Genomic DNA, 15,593 nt, shown 5'->3' on the forward strand with positions numbered 1-15,593 from the left:
TGGTTTTCTAAGGGCAGCTATGTCTTCAAAGTATGGGTCATCCTTCCTGGAATTTGAAAAGCATGTTACTAAATGAATAATAATTCATGGACAATCTAAATGAATTATACATATGGCAAGCCCAGGGCATTTATGGGCTAAACATCTATGTTCCTAGTCTTTCCTGAATCTCCAAGTTTGTGAATGATGCTATATAATTTCTCTCATTAAATTTAGTATGATGGACCCCTTTATGCCCTAGGTTCAAGCTTTGCCAAAATCGTCATTCCATTCTTCATTTTCCCAAACATAACATTCCATTCCTTAGTTTATCTAGAACTACTTTCAGACTAGAACCATAACTTTCTTTTCAGTACCTGGACTGTTGATTTCTCACACACACACACACACACACACACACACACACACACACACACACATTTCTTTTCAGTACCTGGACTGTTGATTTCACACACACACACACACACACGCACGGCAAGTTTGGGTCAGCAGAATTGTATCCTGCTTGTTCCTTCAGGGATTGCTTATAAATAGTGGAAACGGCAAATGGTTAAACCTATAAAATCCAATGATCTACTTTTATATGACAAAGTACACAGTTTACCAACATTCAAGGAAAAGCAGAAACATTTGGATATAGTCTCGATTTAAAAGAAAATATTTTATCCTTTATAAAGCACTTTATGTCCATCTCTTAAAGTGGTGATTAAGCATCATATTTGCACATTGGAATCAGTAGGGAAGCTTTTTCAAAATTCCAGTGCCTATGTCTCACCTCACACGGATTCAGCAACCTGAGATTGCACTTCATCCTGCCCTAAAAAAGCACGGCAGGGCCAGCCGTGGCCACAGTGGTTGAGTTTGGTGCTCTCCACTTGGCAGCCTGGGATGTTAGGTCAGAGCAAACTTTCCTCAGCAAAAAAAAAACAAACAAAACCACTTAAGAAAATTTGAAATTTCTTTTTAATATATTTTCTCATGTTTTGAACTAGAATATTGCGTATATAAAGGAAAAACTAAAATCTAAGTTCTTAATTTTCTAAATATACCCATTCTTTCTTCCGAGAAGTGAATTAACAAATATCAATAAAACACTGTTTTAAAACCAGAATGAGAACAAAATAAATAAAATTAAAGTAAGACGTATATAGAAGAGCAAGTAGGAAAAACAAAAATATATTCATGGCAAAAAAGCAAGATAAAAGTACTGGAGGATTTTTAAAAACATGATTGCAAAGGAATAGGAAATAGAACTAACATAATCATAGAAACAAGATGATCTATCAAAAAATAGTTCTGAAGACTTCCTTCAGCTGTGACCCGTGCTCCTCCACAGCTCTAGTCAGGGAATACGGTAGAGCTGTGTGTTAAATTAGATGGTAGATAATGTCCTCACTGAGAATTCCTGTGTTCTCCAACCAAAGCCTCTCAGTCATGAACTAGGATTCTTTTAAAAATAAAGATTTAATAGTGGCTTTCATTTCAGACCATATCATAGTTTTTTTTTTTTTTTTTAATCTTAGGGTTCAATTAAGGACCAATTAAAAGCATATGGAGCTCTTACTGAGAATGTGACTAGGAAATACACTCGTCAGATTCTGGAGGGTGTCCATTATTTGCACAGTAATATGATTGTTCATAGAGATATCAAAGGTAAGTAATGAGGTATTTTTTATTTTAAGTACACGGTTGTTTTTATGTGAATGAAACAAGTGATATGGTTAAGGAATTTAATATTTAAATTAATATATCCACCTTTAAAATGCCATAGGAAAACAATTCTGCATTCTTACGGACTCAGTCAATATTTTGACTACTCCTGATGTTCGGGTCTCCATAAATGAGTGCTCCCCTGTGGGGGTTCACAGAATTAATAAAGTTCAAACCATCAGAAGAATGACACAGTGTTTTCATAGAGCATAGCCATTTGAGTATAGTGGCTAAGAGTAGGGGCTCTGACATCAGATGGCCTGATTCAAAGTCAGTGCTCTTTCAATCACTAACTGTGTGTGACCTTGGACAAGATACTTCATCTCTTTATGCCTTAGTTTCTCATTTTTAAGGATGGTGATAATAGTATCTAACTCATAGGATTCTTGTAAGATTGTTAGTTAATGCATATAATATGCTTAAAACAGTGCCTACACCTAAAAATCACTCAGACATTGGCTGCAATGATGATGTCCTTTATGGTCAGATCATATTTAAAGCTATGGGAATGGATCTTCTTAGCTAGGGAGAAAATAAGAAGAGGGGAGGAAAAAGCCTAAGACTGAGCTCTGATGAACTCCAACTCAGTTAAGCTCACTGTTTAAAACTCAAAAACTCAGCTCTTTTCAGGGATCCAGTGTGTAAGGTAAATGCATGAAGTGAGACAAAAGTGAGTGGTGGAGATGTGTAAAATTTGAGAGTGCTTAAAACTGTACTGCAAAGCATACCTGGCGGTTAGATTCTATAAAAATGGGGTTGTGACCCCAAATTTAAAGATCACTTTATTCAGTCAATAAGAATAATAAATACACACATATATAAATGATAAGTATATTTTTCATTGGTCTTTCTGGGGGCTCTTATGAGTTACCAGGTATTTACTTCCTTCCTCTTGTGGTGTGCCACATCCTGAATATGGCCATAGTCAGGCCAAAGAGAACATCCCTAACCAGTCTCTGGTGAATGAGTAGAATCTGCTGCAGAATGCCTGAGCCAGATCACATGTCCTAGAATGGAGCGTACTAGTGAGTCTGAGAGGATGAGGACATGGTTCCTGATGTAAAAGAAATAGGAGGGGCCTGCCCCGTGGCTAAGTGGTTAAGTTCGTGTGCTCTGCTTCGCTTTGGCAGCCCAGGGTTTCACTGGTTCTGATCGTGGCTGTGGACCTAGCACCACTCATCAAGCCATGTTGAGGTGGCGTCCGACATGCCACAAGTAGAAAGACCTACAATTAGAAAATACAACTATGTACTGGGGGCCTTTGGGAAGAAGAGAAAAAAAAGAGCAAGATTGGCAACAGATGTTAGCTCAGGGCCAATCTTCTTCACCAAAAAACAAAAATGAAAAGAAACCTGTGAAAAGCACTGAGTATATGTTTAATAATATTAAGGAGTTCTTGTCCATCCTCTTAGGTGTGATAAGAGTCCCTATCTTTTAAAGATATATACTGACCTGTTTATTGATCATGATGTCTTAAATTTGCTTCAATAATATGAGAGAGGATGAGGGAGTGGCTGGCAGTATGGTTGGGGAAGATAGTCCAGATGGTTGTTGGAGCTGGGTGATGGGTACATATACTATTCTATTTGCTTTTATGTATGTTTGAAAAGTCTCCTAAATAGCTTGCTTTTAACGTATCCAAAATAAGTTTTAAAAAATTAGAAAACTCTCTTGGAACCTGGGCACACATTTTGTCTTCTTCCCTTTATATGGATCTGCATTGGTTCAGCATTGGTGATTACTCCCCAGAGATAGCTCTCCCTGTCTCTGACCTGCCCAGGACTATTCTTCCAAGCTCATGGCCAGTAAAAACTGGCTTGTTCGTTGTCCTTCCCCTGGTTAAATATTTTAGAGACAGTAGCTTTTTTGACAGAATCCATTAAGTATTGGACAGTGGGAAGTGTTAGGTGGGCAGGTGTAGTTTAGAGAATCGTTGGTGCCGTGGCACACTCGAGCTGATGGCATGCAGAAGGGGTCCTGGAGCCACCCCTGCGGAGAGGCCTGGGGAGCCTTCACTGACGAGGCTGGGGATCTGCAGGGAGAACAGAAAGACAGGTGCAGAGCTCACAGTGGGGATGGCAGTCTACATTCTCTCCGACCTGTTAGAGAGATTTTCTCCACTATTCACTCCCCTTCTTAGAGGCATTTACCAAAAGAAGGATAAGAGGCCAAATAAGGACTTTTCTTTTTTTTTTTTAATACAAAATGTGGTTAGGGTTACGCAAAACTTAAAAATAAGAGTTGAAGTTCGATAATTAAAATTAGATAAGTTAATAAAATAAATCACTTATTTAAAAAGTTTATAGAAAAAGCTAAAAATGAGAATAGAAACAATTTATATAAGATAGAAACTAGACTTAGAATCCCAAGAAAAAAGATTGAGTTTAAAAATGATAAATAAGTGGGAAAATAGAGAATGAAAAATAAATGAACCTAGCATCTAGATCTTGGTTTTTGATACCATTCTCCACTAAAAGGAACCAGGGCTCCTTGGAGAAATGGCTGATTCTAGGACTGATGCAGGAAATACACAAGTTGAACCTGAAGCATCTTCTAGTGCCAGAAAGTAAGAAGATGCTAAAAACATCCCCCAAACCAAAACCAAACAAGAACACAGTGATCACGGTATGGCAAAGGGGCACAGGATGTCGATGGAAAGAGCTCCCAATGCCAAAGCTGGAACAACGTGAGCAAAACAAATAAAGTCATATTGGATTATAAACACAAGTATAAATAAGTATCCATGTGTTCCTACCGATACCAATGAATGGTCAAATAAATAAATGAGGGAATAATATTCCCTCGTGCAAAATAATTCCAAATAATTATGTAGCTACTCAGCCTGGAGCATAACTCCTCACTCCTTGATTGTGGGCTGCACATGATGAACTTCTTCCAAAGAGTACAGTATAGAGGGGGGAAAGAGCCACCTTACAGTGGAGAGCTCAACAAACACCACTGCAAGCCGGGCCACCGAGGTCAGTTCATAAGAAATAAAATTCGAAGTTTATTATAAAAGCAAATGAAATTTTAAAACAGAAAGCTCAAAGCTTGCTTAGAAGAGATTTAAAATATATCTGGAAACTGGGAAGTAAAATCAATATAAAGCGAAACACAATATTAAGAAAACTATCAAATGAAGATAACTAACAATTAGGTTATATATAGCAGAGAGAAAAAAGTGCTAGAAGTTTTTGATTATGAGGGTCTCTGGAAGTTTCTGAGGAGAAGCTAACTTCTCAGGGGACTAAGCTTCAGGCATGGGCTTCTTGCTTTATGACAGAGAAACTGGGGCCTAAGAACCTCTTATCACTTTCTTCATCCTTTGAGCTTCACATTCTTAGCTGTTTTCCCCTTTTTCTTATTCATCCTCATCCCCCACCCCGCCACCAGTCCTTTTCAAAAGTGGGAGAACCTTCTTAGGTCCTGAAGCACACACAGCTGACTCTGAAAAATTGAGTGTTCATGTAGTAAATCCTTAATGAGCACTGACTGTGTGACTGGTGAAAAGCAGCTTAATTTTGGAGACAGATTGAAGAGTGTACCATGTAATTCTCTGCCGTTGTTCTTTTGTGTTATATTCCAAACTGCCAGTAAAAATAATGAAATGAGGATGTTTTTTATTTTTAGGCGCAAATATTCTGCGAGATTCAACAGGCAATGTCAAACTAGGAGATTTTGGGGCCAGCAAACGGCTTCAAACCATCTGTCTTTCGGGAACAGGAATGAAGTCTGTCACAGGCACACCATACTGGATGAGCCCTGAAGTCATTAGTGGGGAAGGCTATGGCCGAAAAGCAGATGTCTGGTAGGTTTTGATGCTGGGTTCGCCTGAAAACACCTGTCTTCTCAGGTATTTCCACCCAGAATGGAAATTCCTGAGCCAGATTTAAATTATCCTCTGTATTTTTAAAATAGGATGTCAGGATTACAAAGATTAATATCATTTTAATTATGCCTCTTTGAGGCTTAATAATTGACCAAATAGAGTCCTTGCACCTGTCTTCCATTCTTTAGGAAGGATTTCGTCTTAAGCTAACTTCAGCATTAGACAGCTATCTTCATTTTATTTCCCTGAAGAACTTTAAAAGTAATTAATCTTTATTGTTAGTCTCTTATAATTCAGTTGATGTTTAATTGCTTCATAATTTTAAGTTAGAACATAAAAGGGCCATTTCCTGCTTTTCACCCAGAAAAGTGTTTAATAGATATTCATTTTAGGCACCTAAAGGCAAGCAAAGAATTTCTAATGTTTGTATTCTTTGTAAGATAAAGACAAAAAATTATATTTAATGTCAGGTTAGAGAATTATATAAAGCAAAAATTATAAAATTATAAGAAGAATATGTTCTTTGCCTAACCATTTGAGTCAGTCATTAAATTGTATTTTCATTGATTTTTATGTTTAAATTACAGTTTTATATAATTATAACCTTTTAATGAAACTTTAAACTTGAAATCAAGTTGTATTTAAATGTTTGTGGACTTTGCTTCTGTTTCTCATTTTGTAGTTAACTTGCTTTCTTTCATCATGATATTGTTTGTGTAATGCATTATTATGTTTTCTTTTTAGGAGTGTGGGCTGTACTGTGGTAGAAATGCTAACTGAAAAGCCTCCTTGGGCAGAATTTGAAGCAATGGCTGCAATCTTTAAAATTGCCACTCAGCCAACAAATCCAAAGCTGCCACCTCATGTCTCAGACTACACTCGAGATTTCCTCAAACGGATCTTTGTAGAGGCCAAACTGAGGCCTTCAGCTGATGAACTCCTACGGCACATGTTTGTGCACTATCACTAGCAGCCGGTAACCTCGCCTGTGCCTCTCCCCAGCTCCCGGCTCTTCATTCACCTTCTCTCTGACTGCACTTTTCTTCTTTATAAACAAGAGAGATGGGGGAGAAAAGAAGACAAGAGGGAAAGTGTTTCTCTTGATTCTTGGTTAAATTTGCTTAATAATAATAGTAACCTAAATTTTTTATATTTAATCTTTTTTTCCCCTTGCAAGAACTTGAAACTTCTTTTTTTTTTTTAATTTTTATAATGTACTGATGTGGTTCAGAGAGCTAAAGCACTTTAGTACATAGTCACTCTTTTTAGTACAAATCGTTTGGAATACCTAAAGATTGTAGAGTCTTTCCCTGTGTCACTGACAGAATGGTGGTGATGGGGAGACACGAAAAACAAGGAGAAGAAAATGATGTATAATTTGTAGTTTTTAGTGATAGTATTTAAAGTAGATCCTCATTTATGGGGTTGAGCCCTAAACTTAAGTTTAGGGTAGGTACTCAACTTAAAGAATATAGGTTCCTTCTTATATCTGTATTCTTTAGATCCTAACCTCTGTCTACCAAGCTTTTTGCTCAGTAGGAATCTTGATAGAAAATACCATTCTCTAAGAGGTATGTTTATTTGTTAATCCTAACCAGTATAATAAGCAAATACACTATAATAGATCCATGTTACTGGAATCTATGAACCTTGAGGGATAGCTTTCTGATTAAAAAAAAAGAGAGATACTATTTTATTTTAAAGCAGATATGGGAGTCAGTGAGCAAATCTAAATTAAAAGACAAAAGGAGATTGCTCTAATTAAATGTGTGAGCAGTAGAAGAGACCACATTTGCCAGTCAACAGAAATAATGAAAAAAAGAACTAAATGTTGTTTAGTATATTTTAAACTATGTTCATTACTTGAGGAGGAAAGTCCCAAAATTAAGGGAAAGGAGAAATAATCAAAATCATGTATACTATATCTTCCTGTTTCTAGCTCCTGAATTCTCCAAAAGTAACATTCTTCAGGAACTAAGAGTGTAACCCACAGTTTCCATGTATTAAAGCTAGTGTCATGAGATACCCTTGTTCTCAGGATCGCAGAATACTAAAGCACCTCAAAGAACAGTTATGATGTAAAACAGTGATTCTCAAGGGCGGGCTGGGGAAAATTTCACTTGGCATTTGGCAATGCCTGGAAACATTTTTGGTTGTCATAACTAGGAGGATGCTAATGGCATCTAGTGGGTAGAGGACAGGGATGCTTCTAAACAAACTACAACACACAAGGACAGCACCCCCCGCTGACCCTTCAGCAAAGAATTATCCTGCCCAAAATGTCACAAGTGCCAAAGTTGAGAGACCCTTATGTAAAAAAATAGCCCTGCTTTAAAATTGAAAACAGCCATTTATAAAAGCAAGTTCTTTGCAAAAACTAAATATGAGAGAGAAAGTGATATAATACATAATGAGGATTTTACAAGAGCAGATACCTCTGCTTCAAGTCAAGGGTGAATGGTCTCAACAAACAGCAAACAGCGATCCTGTCCTTAGCAGCTGCGTATTACACCTGAATCAGTAACTTCCATTGTAGAAACAAAATGAATGTAAACATGGAGCCTATGGAACTCAACCGTCTATATATATTATTTCCTCAAAAGTCAATTCATTATTGTGGGAAAAGAAAAGCATATCAAAACAAAGTATAACTACTTCATAGGAAGACTAAAAACTGCCAGGTATTTCTAGGACATATTAAGTGCAAGGAGACAGCTGGGAAAGTCCCAGTATCTCTGCTGGACTTGTGCTACTGAAAAACATGAATGATATCAGTAATTTGGCCACTTGCAGTTTTTTTCAGCATATTAAAGCAAGTGCTAAGTACTTTGTTTTTAAAGATTTAAAAAATAGTAGTCTTCCTAGAGGCCCTAAATGTGATGCCTTGATTCATAAGGGACTCAGGTATTTTATTTCCTGCTAAAAGTTAGGCTCCTTTAGGGACTCTTTTAAAATACTTTGTTTCTGAAGTTAGGTAGATCTTGGTTTACTGCATCAAGGTTCTATCTGGCATTCCCTGTAGGAATATTTGAAATTCCACTCGCTAGTCTGAGAAGAAGTCAAAGCACAAATATAGTTGTCAAAGGTTCTCCTATACCCTTATACTCAGAGGAAGCAGCCTGCAAGGAAGGGTATGAATTAGAGGCCGCCTCCCCCTGGAAAATCAACTGCCAAATCTTGTGCTATACACATAGTCCCCAAGGATGTGGATCTATTATAATTTCTCTTTTATGAGTGAAGCCATCTCTTCTACTTGAGCAAGATCATGGTATCTGGACTAGTGGGCTTTTCCTTTGTTTCTTTGTCTTGTGTGGTTGTGATTTCCTTTTGGCTCATTTTTGGTGTGTCAGGGTAACCAGCAGTGCAGAATATATGAGACAATGCTCTTTAGAGAGAAATCTTGGGAGACTGTGAAGCCCAAAGCAAAACTGTTTGCTTTTTTCAGTCTCTTTTTTCTTTTCTAAATGCTACAGAAAATAAAATCACCTGAAAAGAAACTACTATTTTAACACTGCTGCAGAAGACTTTGTTTTATAAGAAAAATATTATTAGCTATGGGAAAGTATTGTTCTTTATGTAAAGATTTAAAAATAGACTAATAGTTTACAGAGTTACTATATAAAATGTGATGTGAATTTATTTCAAACAAGTTGTAAAGGTACCAGAAACCACAGTAAAAGTTAATATATATAAAAACTACTAAACAAAAAAGCTTGAAGTGGGGTGAGGTATGGAAGACCAAAAGTAAATTTAAAAAAGAAAATTTGAAAGGAAACACCTCTATTAGGGGCAGTTAAATATAACACTCCAGTTTTTTCTAATAATGGTATGGATCAACAAATGAAATTTGAACTTTTAAAGATGACTCTAAGTGTATTTTGTTTTTTAAATGCACAACTGATTCTTCTATACTGTAATGTTTCTTTGCTGAGGCTGGAAGATGGCCAGACTGCTGACTTTGTGCCTTTAAAATGCATTCTGCTTTGATAGTGGCAGACTTTTTTGGTGCTGGAGAAGATTCATTAGCAGTCTTATATGTGCTTTTCAGGAAATAATCTTTCTACTTAGGCCTTGAGAAATTCAAAATGGCATGATTTAGGCTTGGACCAAATATAAGATCTTTTACAATGCAAACAAAGTGTATTGAATAAAGGGTTGAAAAATATCATAATGACAAGTGGAAATTTTGATGGTTGGTAATTCTTTAAAATGTATTAAAAAATATACAGAGTTTGAAATTTTCAGTATGACTATCTTGAAAATTTTCAAATTTTCCTCATTTACAGAATGTTTCTAACTTGAAAAATGGTTAAAGACTATTGCCTTAGAAAGTTTTCAGAGGCACAGTCAACCTTACATAATTTGTATATGCGATTGAAATGTTTACACACAGAGTTAACTATAAAAGAACAATTAAAACTTATTTCAGAGTAAATTGAATTGGCTTTGACTTGAGAGAGTCTATCTTATTCCCAATAGAAACTACATTAAGAAGGTGACATTATTTCTTTAGCTTTCTGCTACTTCAGCTCTTAGATATGTCAGGTCTGGTCTATAGTATTGCTGAGATGGAGTTGTTATAAGATACGTGAAATCACTAAGAAAATCAAATCTGAATAGTTTATAGAGACGACCAAGCTTGGGTGCAAAAACCAAGATGTTTGCCAGATGCAGACTCCTTGGCCCACGGCAGAGTTCTGTGCCAGTGATTTCATTTCGGGTCTAGGGACCAATGGCTTAATATAAAATCACCGGGTGTCAATCAAGTATAGGAATCTATCAATTTTTTTTAAATAGGGTGAATCTTTTTCATTTGCTTATTCAACAGTTGTGGCATATTGTGTCAGGTACTAAATTAATTTACCCTTAAGGAGGTCACAGTCTAGGAGGAAACATGGGCAAACAGATAGTTACTTATTTAATGGCATACCCTAACTCTGAGAGTTTAGCAATGATATTTTAAAATGCTCTTATTTTTTATGAAGTGAGGGGAAAGCAATTTTGTGTAATCATTGGCTATTAAAAACTAAAATGTCATTAACAACAGGAATTAAAAGTATCCCCAAATTGGAGGAACCCCCATAGGTCAGGCAGCCTCTCTCTCAGGACTCCCTCTTACAAAACCCAGCCTCTGCTCTAACAGTCCCAGTAATGGGGGGCATTTATTACATAGCATAGTGGTTTTTTCCTGCTGTTTCTTTTAAAGAAAAAAAAAATTTTCTTTTCGTCTAAATTGTTAAAATACCCAAAACATTTGATAGAAATTGAATTCTGTCAACAGTATTATTTATACTAAGATCAGAACAATTTCTTGAGACCTTATTGTCTTATATTAAGTTTGGCCTTTGTTGCGAATGTAATGTTCATATTTATTTGAATTTTAAGATTGGTTAAATGTTAATGAAAAGCAATTTAATTGTTAATTTTTGGCAGTGCCTTTTTCTCTGTATGCCTTAATTTTATTTTATATCAATAATAATTCAAGTTACCCACCGAAATGAAGGTTTTTCCAAAATCAGGAGGCTTCAAGAGGTCATTTGGCCTTAGGCTGTGTGTTGGCCCTTAAACATTTTTTAATGCCTGCTTCCTCCTCCTACCCTTTTCTACCTCTTTTTTTTATGTTAGCATTAGTCTGTGATAGACACACTGCAGTCTCCACTAGGTGTGAATTCCTAAGATAAGGAGGTATTCTAATTCTAAAGAGACATAGTAAATTGCTTTTCAGGTTGATTACTTGATTTTCAGTCCCATTGGCAGTGTCCAAATTCTTTGTATATCATGTCAGTTATGATTTTCATAGCAGAGCTGGAATGGTTGTTTTTGCCCTAAAGAGGTCCTTTAAATGGTTTACAGGTGTTAAGGCAATGAGACTTAGGGCAATGAGCAAGAAGTACAGGGATAGCAAATTCTAATCCTTACTTTTTAACTAACATCTTGACTAAAACTCTAGCTTACTTCTCTGTGAAGTGTGTGTGTGTTTGCAGTTGGGGCAGGGGTGGGAAGGAAGAAAAGATATGAATGTTCAATTAGATTAGTCTCTGTTCTTGGAAGAACAACTCAAATGTGTATGACCTACTGATGATGGATGAGTGTAATTGTCCTCGGGTAGGAATGCCAGCACATTTTCCACAAGTAGCTAGTACAAATGATTGTTTAATAAAGGTATTTATTGTAATTTGCCAAGCTCTTGGTTGCTAAAAGTAGATTAAAATTGAATTTGTATGTGTGTATAATAGTGAGCTTATATATAATTCTTCAATAGAAAGTAAGTGATTTTGCATAGCTCTTCATGAACTCTTTGGAATAGAAATTCTGCCAGACATTATCAAAACAAGCTTCCTTAGCTTACCAAGTGTTCAAAAGGAAATTGTCTTATACCTCTTTTTGGTTGGCTAGGGAAGGCATGCTGTGAAGCCACTGTTCCTTCTTCATAGTCGTCTTTAGCTTTGCTTTGGCTTCTGCCACAGTCTGGACAGGATGCCATAATAGGTGTGAGAAGTGTCAGGGCCAACTATTCTCCTTACTCACCTTTCAGAGCTGTAGATGGTACTGAGCTCTCAGGAGAGTCTAGAGAATCTTCTCTTGGTGATAGTGAGAGTGGACATGGTTTAGTTTCAGAAAGTTGAGGGAGAAGTCTTAACTATATAAAGAATAGAATAAATTTTCTGTATTGCCTATCTCATGTAAATTCTTCATATTTTTCATAATTGTGCATTTTAATTGACAGTAATGATATTTTTGTTAATAAGAGCAAAGACATTAAATCAGTGAGCACTATTATTCCCTGACTGATGACTTCTTGTTTGTATTCACACTCTGTATTATCAGAATCACTTTAAAACCAAAGCTTTTATATTCCCTGTACACATAGCCAAAATGATTAGCACTGTTACGTCTGCCCACCTGTAAGCTAATAGTATAAAAATGATAAAGCAGGTACTCGTAGAATTTGTATCTTAATCTATCCTTCAAGTAAAAGGACAGGTGCTCAGTGTTTGCATTTAGACATGCAGAATTTACTTCAACTCTTACAGAATCATATAGACATTACGAACTTGAGCTTGCACATGTGCCAATCTTACCAACGCCACTTGGCCACAGACACTTCTACATATACATTGACATGTGATGCCTCAGGTTGGTGGCATACTTTCTTCCTGGTGTCTTAACATTTATGAACTTGTATTTGACTTGAGGGGCATTTCAGGAACGCTGTGAAGAAAAGTAGGTTATGGATAGACATCTGCTTTGTGCCATAGACATTTTGGAACATAAGGAAGGGTCTGCTCTCCAGTATACGTGCAGAATTTGTCCCAAATAAGGATTTTTGAGTCCATTAATGCCAGTTGAGAACAGTAAAGTTTGTGACTATACTCAAAAGCACCTTTGTGTTCACTTACTTATATTTTTTTAGAATTTATTTTTTAAAAGCATATGTAACTAGTGATTTTAGCATTAGCATTACTTGGAGGGGAGAGATAAGTAACAAAATTACATCTTAAACTCTATTAGATACTTAGGTTCCAAAATGGATTTGACATATTCTCATTTTTCCAAAGACTTTTTTCCACCAGGAACAAGAAGAGAAGATTAGTGGAAACATTTGAGCTGGAAAGGCTTATGGGCAAAAGAAAGTGGGCCAAACCCTTGCAATATACCCTATTCAAGTGAAGGTACAGTGTCTAAGGATAAGAATACTTCTTTAAAAACAAACAATTGTTTTTAATACAATCTTAATTAGTAAGTAAAAGGTTTACATTTTTTCTATTGCTATTGGTTTTAAAATTTGCTACCCTGCATTCTGAAATATTATAAAAGAGTTAATACCAAAAATACTTTTAATGTCTGACATCTCTTACATTTCACATGGTTTTTTTAATTCAAGTATCATTGTAAATAAAAGTAAACTTGGATAAATTTGAGAATAAACTTTTAATTGTTGCAAACTATGATTATCAATTTGTAAATTTACCCTTTGACCTAATGTACATTTTTAAATGTAGCCATTAAATTCTCTATATTTAATCTATTAGTTTCTCTCTGTAAATGTTTTTAATCTCAGTTGAATGCTGGGCAGTTTATAATTATGTACAAAGGTGTTTTTTTCCTATCAAGGTTGACTTTTTTGCACATTTTTGGAAATGTTTAATTTGTACACTGATTTACTACTCTGACCAATAATTGTTGATGGGTGTATGAGCATTGTGAATGCGTGCATTGAACTACTGTCTGTGTCTCTATGTTTTAACTTTTTTCAAGATGTAGCCATCAGTAACTGCACTGCTATTACTGACTTAAATGGACCTTCTTGCTTTTACAAAGTCTACTTCTCTATGGTTCTATCTTTGTTGAAGAACTCAGGAGTTCAACATCACTTTCTCATTTTATATGTATTCTAAAACCCATGACTAAGTTGAAAGTATGCGTCTAACTCTGTGTATCAGGGGATGTGTGTATGGAGATGTCCTTTTCTGTCTGTAGGCACATGTATATATCCCAGTAATTTCTTATTTTAATTTCATTTCTACATTTTTATGAACTTGTTTTATAAGGGTACTGTTTAGTTAGAACAATTAAATATATATAAAAGCTTTCTGAGAGATTATTTACTATATGAATATATTTTCAGCTGGCTGATCAAAACTATTTTTTTAATTTTGTTTTTAACCACGGGCAAAATGTATTTGTATTTCCACAATTGGAAGCAAATTTACTTATATATCAATTAAAATACTCTTGCAAGGAAGAGCATTGAATTCTCTTTAGGATTCTATGAAATGCAAATTAAGAGGAAAAAATAGGTTGTAAGCAGTAGCAAAAACACACTATCCACTAAAATGGCCTCAATTCTCAGAGCTGTGAATAAATGTGAGAAACTAAATTGTCTTCAAGAGATATCAAGACTTTTATATCTCCAGTTGCTGTTGGCCTGTCCTCCTTTTGTTTTTGAATATTTTCTTTATTCTACCCCAAAGATTTCAACTTTTAGTTTTTCTCTTACTGGGCAAGGTCAGACTGCATTTATACAACAATACATTGACGTATTGTGGTTCTCTGTAATTGACTATAAATTGGTTTAGAAATGTCCAAACATACATTTGTTTTGTCTTTATACTTACTGTACTGTGTATTTTAAGTAACTGGCAGAAAAAGCATTGGCAATTTCCAGTCTGACAATGTTGTTGTACCTAAGAAAAACCTTGCTTTTAGTATGCGGTACCATGTAAAATTACTTGTGTTAGGAATAAAGTCCACTGTTGAAGTTGAATGTCACTAAGTTTATTATGTTACAAGGAGCCAGTATGATTAGAAAAACCTACCAGAAGCCAGATACAGTGTGGTATGTGCCACATTTCATGCACATTTTGACTTTGTGTTGTTCATTCAAAACTGTGCTTGTAAAAATGTATAAATTTTCTGAGTTTTACAATTTTTATGTACTTGTTTTTTCTTGCTGGTAAATAGCTTTTTTTTTTTTAATCTAATGTGAAAGAAACCATGTTTATATTTTGTTAGTGATCAATGAATTTGTTTATATGGAAATTTGTATATTGTTGGCACACGTCTTCGTTTAGATTTATTGTGCATGGAGGCCTGCAATAATTAGCACAACGAAAATTGCTTTTTCTTACATGTTCATTTTTTTGAAAGATTGTGGTGCAAAGGCTTACTCTAAGTAACCTTCTGGACTATGGAATGAATATAAATGAATGGCACTTTGAGTGTTAATAAAGCTGATATTTATTTCCACTGTGATTGGTTTGTCCAGATCTGCTCTTGGACACAGCGTGTTCACTGCTGTCCCTCCTTTGCCTGTGCCAGTTACTTTCTAGGAGACCAAGAACAGACTGACCTGGAAACACTGCAGCTACATCTTTTCAGGATCTAAGTGTGTAATGTCCCACCCAACACGCTCCAGCATATCTCTTTCTGGACACTTTGATTACGCAAATCAGAAATGAGCAATGATTAAAAACAAAGCCTGCTGTCAGAGTTTAAGGAATGGATGCTCCCACAGGACTGGAGATCATTTACATTAACACCTTCATGTAGA

The 15,593-nt window shown here is 35.7% G+C and overlaps 1 protein-coding gene across 3 annotated transcripts in view; it reads left to right on the forward strand.

Moving 5' to 3' along the window:
- MAP3K2 (mitogen-activated protein kinase kinase kinase 2) overlaps positions 1-10,583 on the forward strand; it is an 83,925-nt gene extending 73,342 nt beyond the window's left edge. For 2 of the 3 annotated variants that reach the window (XM_044769203.2, XM_070507387.1), the window contains 3 exons: positions 1,524-1,653; positions 5,341-5,518; positions 6,284-10,583. In XM_044769203.2, the coding sequence (XP_044625138.2) occupies positions 1,524-1,653; positions 5,341-5,518; positions 6,284-6,509 (534 nt within the window). In that variant the 3' untranslated portion in view covers positions 6,510-10,583. The remainder of the gene's footprint in view (positions 1-1,523; positions 1,654-5,340; positions 5,519-6,283) is intronic. The other variant, XM_044769205.2, reaches the window with a different exon arrangement.
- The last annotated feature ends 5,010 nt before the right edge of the window (positions 10,584-15,593 follow it).

This window comes from Equus asinus, chromosome 4 (assembly GCF_041296235.1).
Source record: "Equus asinus isolate D_3611 breed Donkey chromosome 4, EquAss-T2T_v2, whole genome shotgun sequence".
Classification (NCBI taxonomy): Eukaryota; Metazoa; Chordata; class Mammalia; order Perissodactyla; family Equidae; genus Equus; species Equus asinus.